At 51.1% G+C, this 16,381-nt stretch overlaps 1 protein-coding gene across 2 annotated transcripts; it reads right to left on the bottom strand.

Moving 5' to 3' along the window:
• Positions 1-3,135: 3,135 nt before the first annotated feature.
• panx1a (pannexin 1a) lies at positions 3,136-16,339 on the bottom strand. Of its 2 annotated transcripts, XR_003797960.1 has the most exons (6): positions 15,956-16,339; positions 12,336-12,472; positions 8,692-8,900; positions 6,304-6,974; positions 4,150-4,404; positions 3,136-3,986 (listed from the first exon to the last, which is right to left on the bottom strand). XR_003797960.1 is itself a non-coding variant. In XM_029255716.1 (5 exons), the coding sequence occupies exons 1-5, from the start codon at positions 16,134-16,136 to the stop codon at positions 4,322-4,324; spliced, it is 1,281 nt and encodes a 426-aa protein (XP_029111549.1). In that variant the 5' UTR covers positions 16,137-16,339; the 3' UTR covers positions 3,136-4,321. The 2 variants fall into 2 exon arrangements, 1 of the variants encoding a protein (XP_029111549.1); XM_029255716.1 differs by having other exon boundaries at positions 3,136-4,404.
• Positions 16,340-16,381: the final 42 nt, after the last annotated feature.

Here is a 16,381-nt window from a genome sequence, read left to right as displayed (position 1 = left end):
CCCTTTGATCACTTGCTGATGTCTTCTGAGCAAAAGCGCTGCAGGGTCACGTATGTGTAATGAAACAGAGAAACACACATTGTTTACCCTAAGGGTCTCCGTGGGAACCTTGTCTTCTTTTCTCTCTGAGTGACAGAAGAAAGTTTATTCCAAGACATTGGAAGCAAGACTGAGAACCTGCAGACCTTCGTTTCTGGATCCCTTGGCTGGTTTTCCCTCACAGCGCCAGGTGGTGTAATAGGACGTAGGTTCGATCCCCGCTCAGTCTCTGTGGAGTTTGCATGTTCTCTCCATTTCTGCGTGGGTTTCCTCTGTGTGCTCTGGTTTCCTCCCACAGTCCAAAGACATGCTGTTCAGGTTTTCCCCCTAGTGTGCGTGTTCCACAGATGTATGGCTGAGTGACCCAATGTAAGTAGTGTATCTAGCAGTGTAAGTCACCGTGGTGAAGAAGGTGTGTGGGCTGATGACACTACATAGAGTTCATTGGAAGTCGCTTTGGGGAAAAAGTGTGATAATTACACAAATGTAAGTGTTTTTACACCAAGGAAACAGATGGTGAGAAACTGAACGAAAAAGCTTATTTCCCCCATTTGCATTTTCTCTCACGCGTTGTGACCCTGAATATATCGCTTCATTTTGCTCTTTTCCACCGTGCTGGGAGCCAAAGAGTAAGAGGGCCTGGAACATTTCTAATTAGTAATCAATTTAACGTGTGCCTGCCCATACTAATTACCGCGCTTCGTCCCGCGCCCCAGAGACTGATACATCCCGACATCGAAACAGTAGTAAAGGACTAGTAAGGCGATGAAGACACTCAGCCTGGATCCAAAACGGCCAAACGGCTCCGAGAACAGCGCATTTCGCTGTAAAAACATCATTAAATTGCGTTAGCTTCCCGCTGGGCTACATGCAGCTTTCAATGGGAGAGCTGTAGCTGTGAATACAAATCTGAGTAACAGTTCAATGTTGCATAATTAATAGTCTAGAATTTAATGAAAATGTACAAAATTAAAGCTCTGGAAAAACAGGTTTGAATCTGGCTTAGTGTGTGTACAGCGTTCATCTTTTTCCCCATGATCACGTTAGTTTTCTCCAGGTGCTCTGGTTTCCTCCCACAATCCAAAGGTGTTTCAGATTAATGTAAAAAATGAACCTGTGTGTGTGTGGGGTACGGGGACCCGTGCCATGTTTCTGGGATAGACGCTAGGCCGCCAGCAGCCTACACAGGACAAGCGATTAGTGAACGTGTGAAAGAACAATGAAGATCTGCGTCAATTCGAGGACTTGAAGAGCGAGTTTAGGAAGCGCCGCTCTTGCCTCATACCCAACTCAGCGCCGGTAGCAACTTGACAACAAATCACTGCAAAGAGGAGCCCATCAGCGCAGGGATAAATGACAGACGACGACGTCTTCGCAAACCCCCATTCGAGTCGGGGCCGGCGGGCAAGAAACGAGAAGGGAAGGAACGGAAGGGCATTCACCTTGACGGACGTCCCCTTGGGAGGAGGAAGAGGAGGAGGAGGCAACGGCCTGCGAAGAAGCGGCCGGAGAGGAGAACGGGAGCCGCGGGCCGACGACCAGGCAGGAGGACGCGCAGGGATGCGAAGCGAAGCCGAGCCGAGCCCTACCCAGGCGGGCGAGAACCTCGTGGAGCGAGACGGAAAACACTTAAAAGCGAGGCAACCGCCTTTAAGACGCCGAGTGCGTCAAATCCTGTCCGAGTCACGTCTCGGGACCCGCGGCGGAGCGGGATTAAACGAAAATGGGAAATGCGGTAAAACCGCCGTTTGCTTTCGCAGCCTGCGGCTCCCGCTCCCTCGTACCCGCGGAAGAGGAGCTCGGTCCAAAGAGAGGGGTCCCGCCCTTCTCCGGCGACGGACGGTTACCTTGGCTTCGCCCATAATGAAGTATTTCTAGAATAACGTAATATAGTATTTATGCAAACCTAATGAAAATAAATAAGAGAAGCAGAGCTAATAAAGTGCGATAGGCACGGAGGATGCGCGTTGACCCGTGAGGTGATCCACCTGGGGAGGGCGAATCGATACAGATGGAAGAAGATGCGAGCGAGTCCAATGAACCAAACATTCATTTCTCACCTCCTACGTTCGACAGCGACGTTAAACGAAAGGAAACGCACTTTTACGAGTCATTATGTAAATCGGTGCCGCGTAGAGGCCATATTGCTCTTGCCCCAGAGCCGTAATAAGAGAAGAGGCTGCGAGCAACAGAAACTTTTCTCCGCCGCAAGTTTCGGGAAATCAAAGCATCGCGTCGCTTGTTCTGCAGACCTTCACAATAAGTTTTTTTTTTTTTTTTTTTTGCAAATCCTCCCTTCTGCTTATTTCGAAGCTCCATGGGGCGGAGCAGCGGGCTGAAGCGCTGCAATTAATCTTTCATGATGTGCGTAAGTATCTCAGCAGCTAATTGAGACATTTAATGGAACAAACATTTACGAACCTTGAGACGTCCCAAAAGAAAAGGAAAAAAAAGTGGTTAAACCTTCAGAGACCAAAGAAGGCCGTTCTGTGCTTATATGATGAGAGTTGAGATACTTTGTCATTCCGTGCGATACGAGGACATTTTTGCGGCAGCCATCAGAACAGCAGCGGCGAAAGGAACGAACGCAAAACGGACGAAACGGTAAATATTCCTCCGCTCTTCCCGGAGTCCCTCATCCGATCCGCTTCTCCTCTCGCGGACTTGGGGTGGCGAGGAACGGGCTCGGCGGCGCCGCCCCGTGCAGTTTAGCCTGTAGCCGAGCGCGAGGCCCGGGGCTCGAGTCCCCGCTTCCGTTATACCGAGGTCGACGGAGCAAGAGAGGCGCGGTGAACCCCGGACCCGTGTCCCACGTAGCCGCTCTCCCGTCGAATTCGCCACGCTATTTACCTTCGGTTGGGACGCGCAGGGGTTTGCGGCCCCCGAACGCAGGGCCCGAGGCTTCGTCATTTCGACCGCGTCGAAAGCGTCCGCGGGAGAGGTGAGGAAAACGGGGTACGCGGGAGTATTGCCGCAGCGCTCTTAATTCCAACCTCCTGGCTCCAGGTCGGAGGCGTCCATCGGGGCGAACAAAACCTCACTGACTCGGAGTGGAAAAACAGGAAGAGCCAATTTATTAGAAACGGGGGGGGTAGGAAGCTCCTGTGCCGGAGGACGTTCACCTGTTGCGTCACACGGTAGAGCGACGCTTCTTAAAAGCACGTTCAAATGTGTACAGGTGCTGTGGCAAAGGTTTTTTTTTTAAAAAAAAAAAAAAAACCCAACACCAAATGGGCCGAAACACAGGCATCCTTCCTACGAACCTGCTAACCCTGTTCCACATGCAGAGATCTCTCTCACACACACAGAGCGGTTTTTCAGAGCAATAGATGACACCATTCGTATCGATTCGTTATCAGTTCCCCGAGCGCCCAGTTACCACAGAGCAGCGCGTCACCCTCTTCCAACGGAAAGAGCGCAACAATAAATATTTATTGAACGCTGCCGGGGTCCCCACACGCGGAACACGCTAGAATCGCGGTGGGATCCGTTCCCGTCGGAGCCGGCCCACGCCCCCCGTCCGGAAAAGCCCGGCCGATCGGAGCGAAGGGTGTAGAGTTGCATAAAAACACTCCTAAATAAAGACAGACGCAAGCCTAGGGAAGACGAGCGAAAAGCCCTCAGTGCCATTTTACTGTTGCATATGAAAACCGACACGGTGCACATCTTCGGACGTTACCGTCGCTACGTTGGCGCGAAAACGTACAAACGCAGCGGTCGCCCCGCTTGCCACCGCAATTTTTCAAAGGACGGAGTGTCGCTTTAAAGACGCAGTCCTTAAGCGGCGACCCAAGAGTCCCGGAACGTGGCCCGTCCGCGGTCCGAGGGGCTCGTCGGAGGACGGGAGAGCATCGTCGGGAGTCCCGTCGTCCTTTCGGTCCTTCCCGCCGATGGCTCCCGCGGCTCTAAACCTTTTCTTGGGGAAACGGGGCGACGGAGAACCTGCTCTGAAACAGTCTCGAGAAGAAGAGGCAGCTTCTAGCATCACGGCAGGAGACCCAACACCCTCAAAACGTCCAGGAGACCAAAGGGAGACACAGAACTCATTCTCAGGGCAGTCTTACCCCCAAAAATATGCAGAAACACTAATGCATTTACAGAGAGGCTTACAAACGTCCCGCTACACGGAGCTCGCGTTGACGACGCCCCGCCGCATCCTCCGCGAAGGCCGCCGCTCTTCGAAGAGTTCCGGAAGCTTCCGAAAAGCAGAGCGGCAGCGAGCGGACGGTCACGTCGGCACGGACCGAGTTCGTCGTCGCCGCCGCCGCCGCGGAGACGGCCGTCAGAGTCGCTGACGGACGGCCTTGCGGTCGCCGCCCGTCTCGTTGCGCGTCGCCTCTTCGTTGGGCAGCAGGGCGGACATTTCTGGAAAACGGAGGGGTGGTTCACAGCGGGTTACAAGACGTCGATCGCGGTACACGCTGAAGTTCTCAGGTGCTCTTTCTGAACCTCATCCAAGCTCCCTGAAAGAGCGCAAAGAAAAGTGAGTTTGGCCAAAACGCAGACAGTGAACTCGGGAAATACAGATGGGCTCAAAATCCTATAAAAGTGATGATGGCTCCACAGGGTTGGAGTAACAAGAACAACAACAAGATTCACCCCCGTTCCCGCCCCCCCCTTACATTCAGTGCTCACAATTCCACATAACTTGTCAGAAGGGGAAAACGGACGTATTTAACCCTTTACTCTCCTCCCTAGTGATGCAGTCGCCCACGTGAAACGCCAACAGCGAACGCACAAATGCGCGCGTATGGACCCCGCGTGGTACAGCGGTTCAAGGAGCGGTCAAGTGGTCCAGCATGAAGAACCAAGAGCAAATTTACACCGCCCTGCAAATCCCAGACCCGAAGAGAATAATTGTGAGAAGTGTTAAGTGGCAACGTGGAGCTGCGGTTCATTTCATGTAAAAGTCTCCGCCGAGCCATTCAGTAGGGTCACTTGAGAAGAACCGAAGCGATTAACGGGCAGCGAGTCCGAACACGGAGGGCGCGACTGCCGCGACCCGCCTTTGGAACGCCTCGCCGTCGCCTCGAGAGCCTCTCTTCGTGGGAATGGACGAGCGATGGGTTGGGCGAGCAACTCAAGCCAGGCAGAGAGAGAGAGAGAGAGAGAGAGAGAGAGAGAGAGAGAGAGAGAGAGAGACGTGGAGCCCTGGGTCGAGCCTCCTCAGCTGCGAATCTCCATTAAAGAGCGAGAAAAACAGGTGCGGGAACGAGCGCCAAGCAAGCGGGCGGCACCACCATGAGCAGGTTCGCCAATTAGGAGGACAAAGCGGCGAACGAGCGGACGGCGTCGAAGCTCGGCCCTCTCGGCCTAATGGAAAGACACACTCGCAAGTATCGCCGTACGGGGAATTCACAAATGGGTCTCCATCTACACAAAGAATTGATCCGGCGAAAGGCTTTTGCAGGACAAAAGCACGAATGGCTAAAAAAGGAGGTAGTCGACAAATGGAGGGAATCGTATTTCCGAGGTTCTGGGAAGGGTCTTAATTCGGAACGCCCTCACGTACGGCACCCTGGACCAGAAAACACGGTCGCACCCTTCCCGTTTCTTAGCAGCCGGCAGAGGAGAACACAACGAGGTGCAACTAGAGCGTGCCAAAGGCGCTCGTACGCGTGACGCCCGGATGAGCGCAATCCGTCGCTCGGCGCCCGTCGTCGCGTTTTTTGAGGAGCTCGAGACGAAAAGGAGAGCCGACGGGGAACGGAGTCGGCGACAGCCTTGGTCTCGACGCGTCGGGATCCTCCGCTCGTTTCCGTTCATCCCTTTAATTCCGTTTCTCATCTCTCTTCATTTTCTTGTTCGAAAACTGGAAGCGTCTACTGACGTTAGCTCCCGGCTTTTTGCTGCCGGTCGACGAGACCGCGCTACGAGAAGGCGGAACGAAAACATCCGTACCGGCTATCTCGCACCGCGGCCGTTCTCGCTCGCCGTTCGTTCAGCCCGACAAACTCCCTTCTTCGTTCTCTTTGAAAACCAAGAAAGCCGCAGTTGCCACTCCCTCCAACCCCTCATTCCCAAAGCGGCCCGAGTTACATTAGCTCAATTAATAAGTGGGGGGGGGGGAAAAGAAAAAAAAAAAATCTATAATCATTGAGAATTCTGCTTTGTGTCATTTCAGTTGCAAAGTACTGAAGATTTTTCTCCTCTCTTTCATCTGAATTTTTTTGCAGAATCGAAATAGACGATGTAACGTTTGTTCAAAGCCGCTCCGCTTTCGGAGCACGACGGCAAGAACGGCAAAGACGACGACGGTCTTACCCTTCATCTCCGTAGCGTCGGCGCGGCCCTCTCCGGCCGTCGCGCCCTCGTCCTTGAGGGAAGCGGCTGCCCGGCCGTCCACGGCGTCCACCTTGACCTGTCCGAGCGCACGGAGAATCCCCATCGTGTCGCCGCCCCCTTCGCCGGTCTCCTGCAGGTGCACCAGCACTTTGAGCCTCTTGTAGGACTTGAGCTCGCTCAGGTTCTCCTCCAGGAAGAGCAGGCAGACGGCGAGATCGTCGTAGCCGCATCCGCCGAGTTCCAACACGCCGAAAGTAGGCAGCTTGAGGTAGGGTTCGAGGAAGGAGGCGTTCCGGCGCGCGGGCAGCAGGGCGGCATACACCACGGCGGGAGCCAGCAGCACGTACACCGCCAGGTTGATGACGCTGAGCAGCTGGAAGACGCCCACGGCCACCAGCTTGCACTGCATGGCTGCCGGGACGCCGGTGTCGTTGCGCAGGACGCCCGTGCGGATGTTGCAGGCGAACTCATCCGTAATGGACGCCAGGTTGATGTAGTAGCCCAGGTAGAGGCAGGCGAAGAACAGGATGGCCAGGGTCAGCGCCCTGCAAATAAGATACTTCGCTACAAGTCCCCTGGAGAACCTCTTGGTCTTCAGATACTGCTCCACCAAGGGGTAGCGGAAGCCCTCCGTCAGGTCCGGGACGCTGCTGCCGAAACGACATCGAGGCGATCGTTAACGGCCATCAACGGACGCCGAGACCCGCGCCCCATCGCCTTAGCGACCATATCCGTGGTCTTCCTACGACGACATGTTAAACGCTTCGAGGAACCCCTAGTCCCGAGCCGTGCAGGTGACCCTTGAACGACGGAGGGGTTAGGGGTGCCGACCCCCCGCGCGGTCGAAAATCCGCGTGTAACTTTCGACTCCGCAAAACTTAACTACTAACAGCCTACTGTTGAGCGGAAGCCTCACCGATAAACAATCGATTAACACATTTTGTGTATGTATTACTTTATTGTAGGAATGAAGTATGTAAGCTAGAGAAAATCAAAAGGGAAATACTTACAGTATTGCATTTATCGATACCGTAAGTTTACATCATCTGTTTTTGCAAGATGATGCATCTTGTCTGTCAGTACCTACATCAATATTGCCTTAAATGATACAAAACACAGCAGATGTTAGACGTATTACATGTATATTTTATGGTAGTAAATGATAAAATAGACTCATAGACATATTTATGCATTCATGACATACCCAGTTCTCTCGACATTTCTACGTTACGCGGTTCACCCGCGAGTTTTTTCAAATTGTCGCAAATCTCCAAAAAAAATTTTCCAATATTATTTGTTTGAAAAAACCTGCGCGGAAGAGAACCCACGCAGTTCAAACCCGTGTTGTTCAAGGGTCAACCGTATTTCCGTTTTGAAGAGAGATAAAATGCCGACGTAAGCGTCACGCGACGGCAGTAAAAACGGAGACGGGACCTAAAGCAGAACAACTTCAGCTCTTGAACGCAACCGGTGAACAACGTGCGGATGTCGTTAAAAAAACGGGATAAACAGGACAGAGTCACTTTCTGCCCTCCGCCCACCTAGAGCTGCACCGCAGTCGTTCGGAGCAAACCGGAGGGCTTCGTTAAGGGCCACTACATCCGGAGCGTAACGAAGCCGCGTCTCAGCTCGGTTCAGCCAGACATCAAACCCCTAAGTTACGGATGCCGCCTTCCCAGAGCTAGGTGGCTCTGCCCTTCTTCCGCAGATACGCCACAGGGACCGAGGGAAGGTCGTTTCGTGCGGCCGACGCCTAATTAAGGTGCCTCCGTTAAGCCGAACGGAAGCACCGGCGACCGACTTAAGCCCTGACGCCTTCCGGCGCTCCAGTCACGTATAACATTTCAAAGCCACTCACATCATTCTCCTCTGGCTGAAGGCAACACCTTCCACATGCGAAATATATCGAATTTTTTTTGTGATAAAGGTTATCAAAACACCCATTCAACAATTTGGTGCTTGCATGATAAGTATCATTAATATTTAGAGCTCAAGGGATCCAATTGAGAATATTTAATTTGAAGCATCTTGTCCTTTGCTGTAATCACACAGTGCCGCTAAATCTTTAAGCTTTCATATCTAGCGCACTGGCAGGTGATATATTAGCAGAAACTGTGCAGGGTTGTACAAAATTTATCATGCCTAGACAGCACGGAAAAGAGGAGGAGGAAGAAACATACCAAGTAGTTATAATTCAGGACAAGAGGCCCAACACAAGAAACTGGGATCCAACTTCCTCACCCCGATGAGACCGAGCCAAAGCGGAGACAACTTGGAGTAATCGAAGTCGAAAAGTGAACTTTCGGGCTCTGCCGCAACGCGTCCGACACACTGAGGGAGAAAGGAGGCGGTTCGCGGAGGGGATACCTGCGCTGCTCCGATGGCGCGTCGGCGCCGTTGCGGGATTCGCCGCCGGCCAGGCTCTGCGCCAGCTTGATGGCCCGGTTGTAGGAGCGGTCCAGTTCCTCCATGATGAACGCCAAGTCCGAGACCAGGTGGGGAGCGGCCGTGAAGCGCCAGAACAGGGCTGGGACGTACATGAGGACAGCCACCAGCAGGAGGACGTACGGGAAGAACTAGATAGATGCACGACGACAGATCGGGTCAGACCCGTCATCTCCATCCGCGGCGATGAATCCGTGACACATCATTGCTCAAGAAGAGCCAAAAGCCAAAACTCATACGGTTGGAGGTCTAAGAGAAGGCCCTTCAAATTGGTACAGATGTGTTCCTCAGAAGAACCACCTAAAAATCTAAAACCTAAAGCCTGCTGGTTCTCAGTTCTGGCCTCAGTGTGGTGGAATGAACTCCCGAATCCATGTCAGCCTTCATGAAGGGTCTCAAATCCCAAACGCTTCTCTCCTAATAGCCACATAAATGTGTCCACCACCATCTGCTGTGGTCATCTATGCATTTGCCCTAGGGATGCAACTTCTACTTCAGAGCCACTCGAGGGTTTTAAACCTGTAATATGGTGGCATCAGACACACAAGCTGTTCTTTGATTATCCTGCGGTGCCTAAAGCTCTTCTGCTGATGATGCAATTTAAGGCTGAAAAATCTTATGCTGCACAAATAAATGCAAGTGTGAAGAAGGCAGAACTGTAGAGGCAGAAGTAGATCCAGCAGGAGCACAGCTGCCTGTACTGCTGTACATAATGTACCTGCTGGGGAACCAGCATCTCCTCCTCATGTCACCACACTCATTTAAACACCGTTTGTCAAGTTTACTTAAAGTAATTGTGTGCGCTTCATTCTGGGAGACAGAGCTGAGCCTTTAAAAGGGTCAAGATCAACACGGCACGAACAACCTTGAGCTCGAGCGTGCGGTTCATGACTGCAGATGATTTATAGAAACAACCCCCGCAGCAAAGCCCTCGGCCCATTTTTTAAAAAAAAAAAAAAAAAAAGACGTAAAGTGGCCTTAACCTTTCCAACACTTCATATGAGGTATGATATGCTGTGAGCAAAGAATAATATTAGTTTACAGTGACCTTTAAAGAGGTACAACAAGCACAATTTTTAAAACATGTGAGCTAGGGGAAACACTCGAGGGAACTGCATTAAGACAAGGTTGGACGGCAATGCCATCCTGCGGACCGGGCGGAATTAAAGATGTTGTTACCTTAGTCTCTATTCCCCAGCCACCACTTTATCAGCAGGATGTTCTCTCGCAAACTCATACATTTTCCCCCAACATAAGCAAGCTGGGAACGAAGGCACATCCAGATCGCAACTGCCTCAGTCGACTGCTCCCGTCCTTAATGAGATGGTGGGCCACTTTATCCAGGCCCGGGGCGGCACAGGGTTGACTCACGGAGGATTACGGGGGCGGGGGGTTGGGAGCTTGTCAAACACGGCTGATCTCAGATGTGCAAATCCGAATAATCTCTCCAAAGCTCTTCTCAGGTTTCGGTAGTCAGGTCACTCACGACTCACCTTACTGGGTGGTGGGAGGGTCATGCCACGGGGTCGTGAAAGCAACTGAAAAACTGTGCTCCCTTCCTCCACTGTGTACTGTACCAGCTGTATATAGCTGAAATGACAATAAAGCCTCTCGTCTCGCAAGCCAACACCCAAGTGGGAAGCAGACTTACCATGAAGAATCCCTAACCTTTTCCTAAATGTACGAAACTAAAATAACACCACAGCACACCTGCGCGGACAGCTGCATGACTCCCAAACAAAAACCCTGAACGCTCCCAAGTTGGTTCTATCTTGGAACGTGTGCAATCTGCAGATCAAGCGTGTGAGCACCGGAGGCCAGCGCCAATTATGCCGCCCTCTAGCGGCTCGGGAAATTGGAGTGGCATAAAGGCCACGATGCGAGATTGGTAAAACGGCCCATTAGGAGGCATTCAGAATCGCCGGGGCCTTCCTTCGAGCCGCGCTTGAGGCTGCCGGCCAATTTGCTAATGGACTGAAAGGGATGCGGCTCCGTATGTCCGCTGCTAATGCTCCCAATTTGATGTTTCTGCTCCTACTTGTTAAAAAAAAAAAAACTTGGAAAGCCAACCGCGCCGCGAGGAGCTTGATTAGTGGAAGCCATCAAAATTGCCGCTTTGGGCCGATCAGCTCAGAACAGCTGTCTCAGTTCAGCCAAAAAGAGGGGGAAAAAAAAGGGAACTTTAACCAGTGGCTTTAAACCTCTGTCCATTTCACGAGTTCATCCATCCTCTCTGCCTTGTACAAGTTGCAGACGAACACGTCCAAGTGTGTGAGTGTGTGTGAGAGAGATAAAGCACAGCTCTTCTCGAAACAAAACAAAAATCACAAAACCGCCACCCGTCGCCACCACTGCCCAGCTCGATTTCTGCAAGGCTCTTTGGTGCCCCCTTTCGGCCCATTCCCAGGTTCATCTGAACACGTCCCCCCGAGGCACCGCCGCGCTCATTGGACAAAGACTTGCCGAGCACATTCCGCAGCTTCCGTTCTCACCTTTCAAGTTCTAAATTTTGTTTATTAAGAACATGTACAAAATATAGCGTTTCTTCTTATACTGGGGTATCAAAATTTTACCCTGGGCACCAATTTAAACCTATAGGCGAGACTCTGGTGTTCCTGCAGTACGCTAGACCACGTTTGCGGTGTCAGTCAAGAGTACAGAGTCCTAGTCAATGGCTGTTTGCATGATGTACACCATTATTTACTCTGCTTCATGACATAAACAGGATTGTAGCCTCTCTGTATGTTTCGTTACAGAGAAGTGAAGGTTGCTTCTTTTTGAAACCATTGTGCTCTTTGAGCGTTTGTTGGAACCGAAGAAATTTCTCAGCAGATGTGGCTGTGCTCAGGCTTGCGCTCCTCGTCCCCCAGCAGCATCGGGGGGGGGGGGAGCTCTCCCGAAATCCTGCAGCTTGTATGCAAATGGGAGACCTTACTATACCGCAAAACAACCTTTCAATAACACGCACACATGCTTTTAAAATAGCTGTGCACGCACAACCCTGTGGCTTGCATACATGGTGTTCCGAGAGAGGTGACCATGGGTGCAGTGCTGGGGAGAGGTGCCTGCTGGAGCACGTCCACGTGCACCCGGAACAGCTGCGGGAGCTAAATATACCGCTCCTCATGGGAAAGGACGGAGGAATCCAGCCGACGCTGACAGGGAGGCACCGCAGGGGACGAGTCAGACAATTTCAGGTAACACCTTAGAACAAAAATCTTCAATTTCCTCACAAACCTCTCAAAATTTACAAACCAGGTGGGACACGTTGGAATGGAAGAGAGCGAAGCAGATACTCGCAGGAAACGTCTTTTACCGCAAGGGCATCTTGGGCGTTTCTGACCTGACGCCGTTGCTCCGGCTGTTGCCACGGCGACCACAAACATACACGCGCTTTAAGGGCGTGTCACATACAAGCAATTAAAAACTGGTGTTACCCATACGCTGTTGTCATGGGGATGAAGCTGATTTGCGTGAGGAGACGCACCTCAGTCCCACAGAGAGGTGAAGCTAAGAGGCACGGGGAACGAAGGGACCAGGTGAGCGCCGGCGGCGGGCGTCCTCACCTTGTGCAGCCATAAGGGTACGAGGCCGTGCTCGGTGACCAGGCTCTGCTTCTGGACCGACGCCCAGCAGAAGGAGTCCACGTATCCCGCCTGGCGCCATGAGAAGTTGGTCGGGGAGAAGCAGCTGATCTGGGTACCTGGGGAGAAGGAGCATGTGACAGAAGGAAGGTCTTCATGTACCATCCTTAAGCTTCTCGACGTGCCAAATGTCAGTGACAATTAAAAATTCAGAAAATTAAATTCTAATTAAAACATTCCTGCTCCTCTAGTAGTACCGTTGATGAACTTACTGCGATCTATACCGGTGAAACACCCTGTATAAACAACTCACGGTGCTGAGCTGCTTTGGATTAGTGTCAGATAAGCAACAAATTTATTTTAAAAAAAAAAAAAAAAAAAAAAAATTAGCTGACACTTCTCTCCAAAGAAACATACAATTATTTATTCATTTACACAGCTGGGTGATTTTACTACAGCAATTTAGGGCAAGTACCTCACTAAAGGGTACTACAGCCAGAGGTGGGATTCAAACCTGCAACATTTGGATCGAAAGGTAGCAGCTCTGACCGCTACGCTACCAGACGTCCCAAAAATGAATAATTCCTATATACTTACTGATATAAGAAAATGGACAACATAATAATAGTATCAATAGTACAAAAGTAAATCAAAATGCCCCAAATAATCTCCCTGGAAAGTTCACTTGTGGAATATGTGTGTGTGTATATATATATATACACACACACACACATATATACACACACACACACACACACACACACACACAGCCCATTTTATGACTGGTCTTCTCCCACGGCCACAATCTGAACAGGGACACCGATCGAGGTTTTAATTTGTGTTGAAGATGGGGGACTTGACCTCTACATGATCTCAGCAGCCACACGCAAACACTGCGATCCATGTGCCATGTGTCCAATGATGTGACATCATGTCATAAAAATGCATCGAACTGAGCCCTTGGAAATAGGTTTATTCCACGCATCCAGCAACTAATATCCTGAAATCAAAGAACCGTAAGAAGAAGTGTGTCTGGGGGCGATCCGGGACACGCCGCCCCCTTCCCGAGCGGCAGCAGGAATGCGGGTGGATTTGAAACACGAGAGGCAATTAGTCTGGTCATCTGATGTTTTTCTGCTCCAGGACCAAATCAAATAAGGGTGGCTTCCACGAATGTTCAATCAGCGGCCAAAAACACGAACGCCGAGCCTCGCCGAGCCCCGCCAGCGGAACACGCTGCGCAGCGAAGAGCAGTTTCCTTTTCTCACAATCGCAGCAAACCAAAGCACAGACCACAAAGAACCAGATGGAGAAGCAGATTGTTTAAACATGAAATAAACAGAGCAAGTCTCACACTGAAGGTGGTGGGGGGGGGGGGGGGGAGGGGATGAGACACTCATTCTATAGCTGCTCACCACTGCTTTTAAAGTGACCACATTTACATTTACTTATTTAGGGGACCTCAAATATGCAAACCCTGAAAGCAGCTCTCAGAATGCGTTTTCAAAGAAGGAGAACAGGACCCTCCCCCCTCCCATCCCCGCCAACATTGGGAGGTGTGAGGCGAGACCAACTTCACCCGACTTCTCACATGAGGGACCTGATCTTCGCATGGGATCGGACCTCACTCCCACCACACCGTTCGGTGAAAGACTGGGCGCGAGAGACGAAGCCCAGACAAAGCCTTGACACTCGGCCCGTCTCAGTTCTCGCCCTGGGGACGGCGAACAATTCCCTGGAAGCATCCGAATATTAAAATGAACAAATCGACCGTGCAAATATAATCACCCTTCAGGTGAACTCGGCTCGGATGAGGTTCCCACGAGTCCTCCGAATTGTAGCCCTTCCTATCACCTTTGACCTTTAAAGGCCGACAGACGGGCCAGAACGACCGAGTGACCAGACAGTGTCCAAGACAACAGGACAGGGAATGGAGACACAACAAATACACTGCAGGACCTTTTGGGGAGGGACAAAAAAAACACAACCCCTACAAACAAGACACAAACTGACAAACTTCCTAAAAACAGGATACAAACTGTGACAAATTGATACAAAGTAACAAAACTGCTACAAACTGTGACAAATTCATACAAAGTAACAAAACTGCTACAAGTGGGACAAACTGATACAAATGGGACACACACTGACAAACCCTCTCACAGCTGGACACAACTTACAAAAGAAGACAGACAGACAAAAAGTTAGACACACAAACTGAAAACAGCAGTTAAAACGGGACATAAACAGTGACAAAGAAAAACTGCTACAAATGACACAAAGTGACAAACTGAGAAGGTGGAAGAATTAAACCGACAAACACAAATTAACAAAAGTGTAACTGACAAACTGTTACAAACTGACACAAATCGTCCACATTTGTGACCCTTTCTTTAACAATATTCCTGTAACCGATATATAGAGATTTTACTCACACACACAAAATTGGTGACTCTCCTTTGTATGTGTTCATCTTACACAAAACAGCCCATAACACACAGCCTGTGTCTTGATGTCTGAATAATCATTAAACATTTCAACTTACATTTATTTATCAGACACTTTTCTCCAAAGCAACTTCCAATGAACTCTATGTAGTGTTATCAGCCCACACACCTTATCCACCGCAGTGACTTACACTGTTAGATACCCTATTTACACTGGGTCACTCATCCATACATCAGTGGAACACACACACACACACACACACACACACACACACACACACACACACACTCTCTCTCTCTCTCTCTCTCTGTCACTCACACACTATGGGTGAACCTGAACAGCATGTCCTTGGAGTGTGGGAGGAAACCAGAGCACCTGGAGGAAACCCACAGACACGGGCAGAACGTGCAAACTCCACACAGGCAGGGGATCGAACCCACGTCCTCTCTCACCACCAAGGCGCTGCGAGAGAGCGGCGCTACTCGTTGTGCCACTGTGCCACCTAACTTTAACAAGAGACACCCAAAGGAAAAAGGAGGAAGGCCACATATTCCAGGAACTAAACCCAAACACCGGACCCTTGAGCTGAGGTGCGCACTTTTACCCACAGACACACTGTACAGACGCAAATCAGTGCACGTTAACACTGCTGTCGGTATCGAGCTCCTAAAGGAACAGAAAACACCGAAGACTTTACACTGGTAATATGTTGTGTACCATAAAATAATGAGGTGTCACCTCTTCTTCCCAACTATATTTAGTCTTGCGGCTTATTCCACTTTTTCTCATGCAACTTAGATCTGCACACAAAAGCTCCCTGTGGACCCTTTATTCTCTTTAAACGTTGATACTTCACACTTATTTTTCTTCTGCTATGTTAAGTGTGTCTGAATGACTATCGTATGCGCAAATCAATGTATCAATTAAGTGCTACCTATATACTCATGAAACTCTCTCTCTCTCTCTCTCTCTCTCTCTCTCACACACACACACACACACACACACACACACACACCTCTGAACCTCGGAGGAACCTTTTGATGGACCTTGGAGCCTCTAGAAAGACCACTACCACCATGATCATCATCATCATCATCATCATCATCCTCCTCCTCCTCCTCGCGGTGCCGGCGGGGACTCACTCACTCACTCACCCACGGAGACCTCCTGCGCGAACGCGAGCGAGATGAGCAGCAGCGGGAGCCCCACGCCCACGCACGTCACCATCTTACTGAGCGCGAGGTCCACGCGCAGCCCGCCGTACCGCGGTTCCGGCGGGTCCTTCAGCAGGAAGTCCGAGAACACGTACTCCGTGGCCACATGCGCGATCGCCATCGCGGAGCCGCGAGCCGCCTCCCGCCGCCGCCGCCGCCGCCGCCGCCGCCGGCTTCCCCGAGACACGCGCGCGCACCTACACTACAGCGCGTGGCGCTAACACGCACTCGGCGGCAGACCGACGCAGCGTCGTCCCTTCGTCATCACGGTTCCAAACCGCGCCTCTTTCTCTTTGTGGCGCAACAGTTTCGCGCCCAGGAGTACCGCCCCCTTCCCCCCCGCGGTGTTTTTCACTCACACACACA

This window comes from Scleropages formosus, chromosome 10, assembly GCF_900964775.1.
Source record: "Scleropages formosus chromosome 10, fSclFor1.1, whole genome shotgun sequence".
NCBI classification, from domain to species: Eukaryota; Metazoa; Chordata; class Actinopteri; order Osteoglossiformes; family Osteoglossidae; genus Scleropages; species Scleropages formosus.
This window is presented reverse-complemented; position numbering and strand designations above follow the sequence as displayed.

Coding starts and splice junctions, on each gene's coding strand:
- panx1a (XM_029255716.1), bottom strand. CDS start 16,136: ATGGCGATCGCGCATGTGGCCACGGAGTACGTGTTCTCGGACTTCCTG. Junction 8,901..12,335: donor TACCCTTATGGCTGCACAAG/GTGAGGACGCCC, acceptor GCATCTATCTAG/TTCTTCCCGTACGTCCTCCT. Junction 4,405..6,303: donor CGACGCTACGGAGATGAAGG/GTAAGACCGTCG, acceptor TCCGTTTTCCAG/AAATGTCCGCCCTGCTGCCC.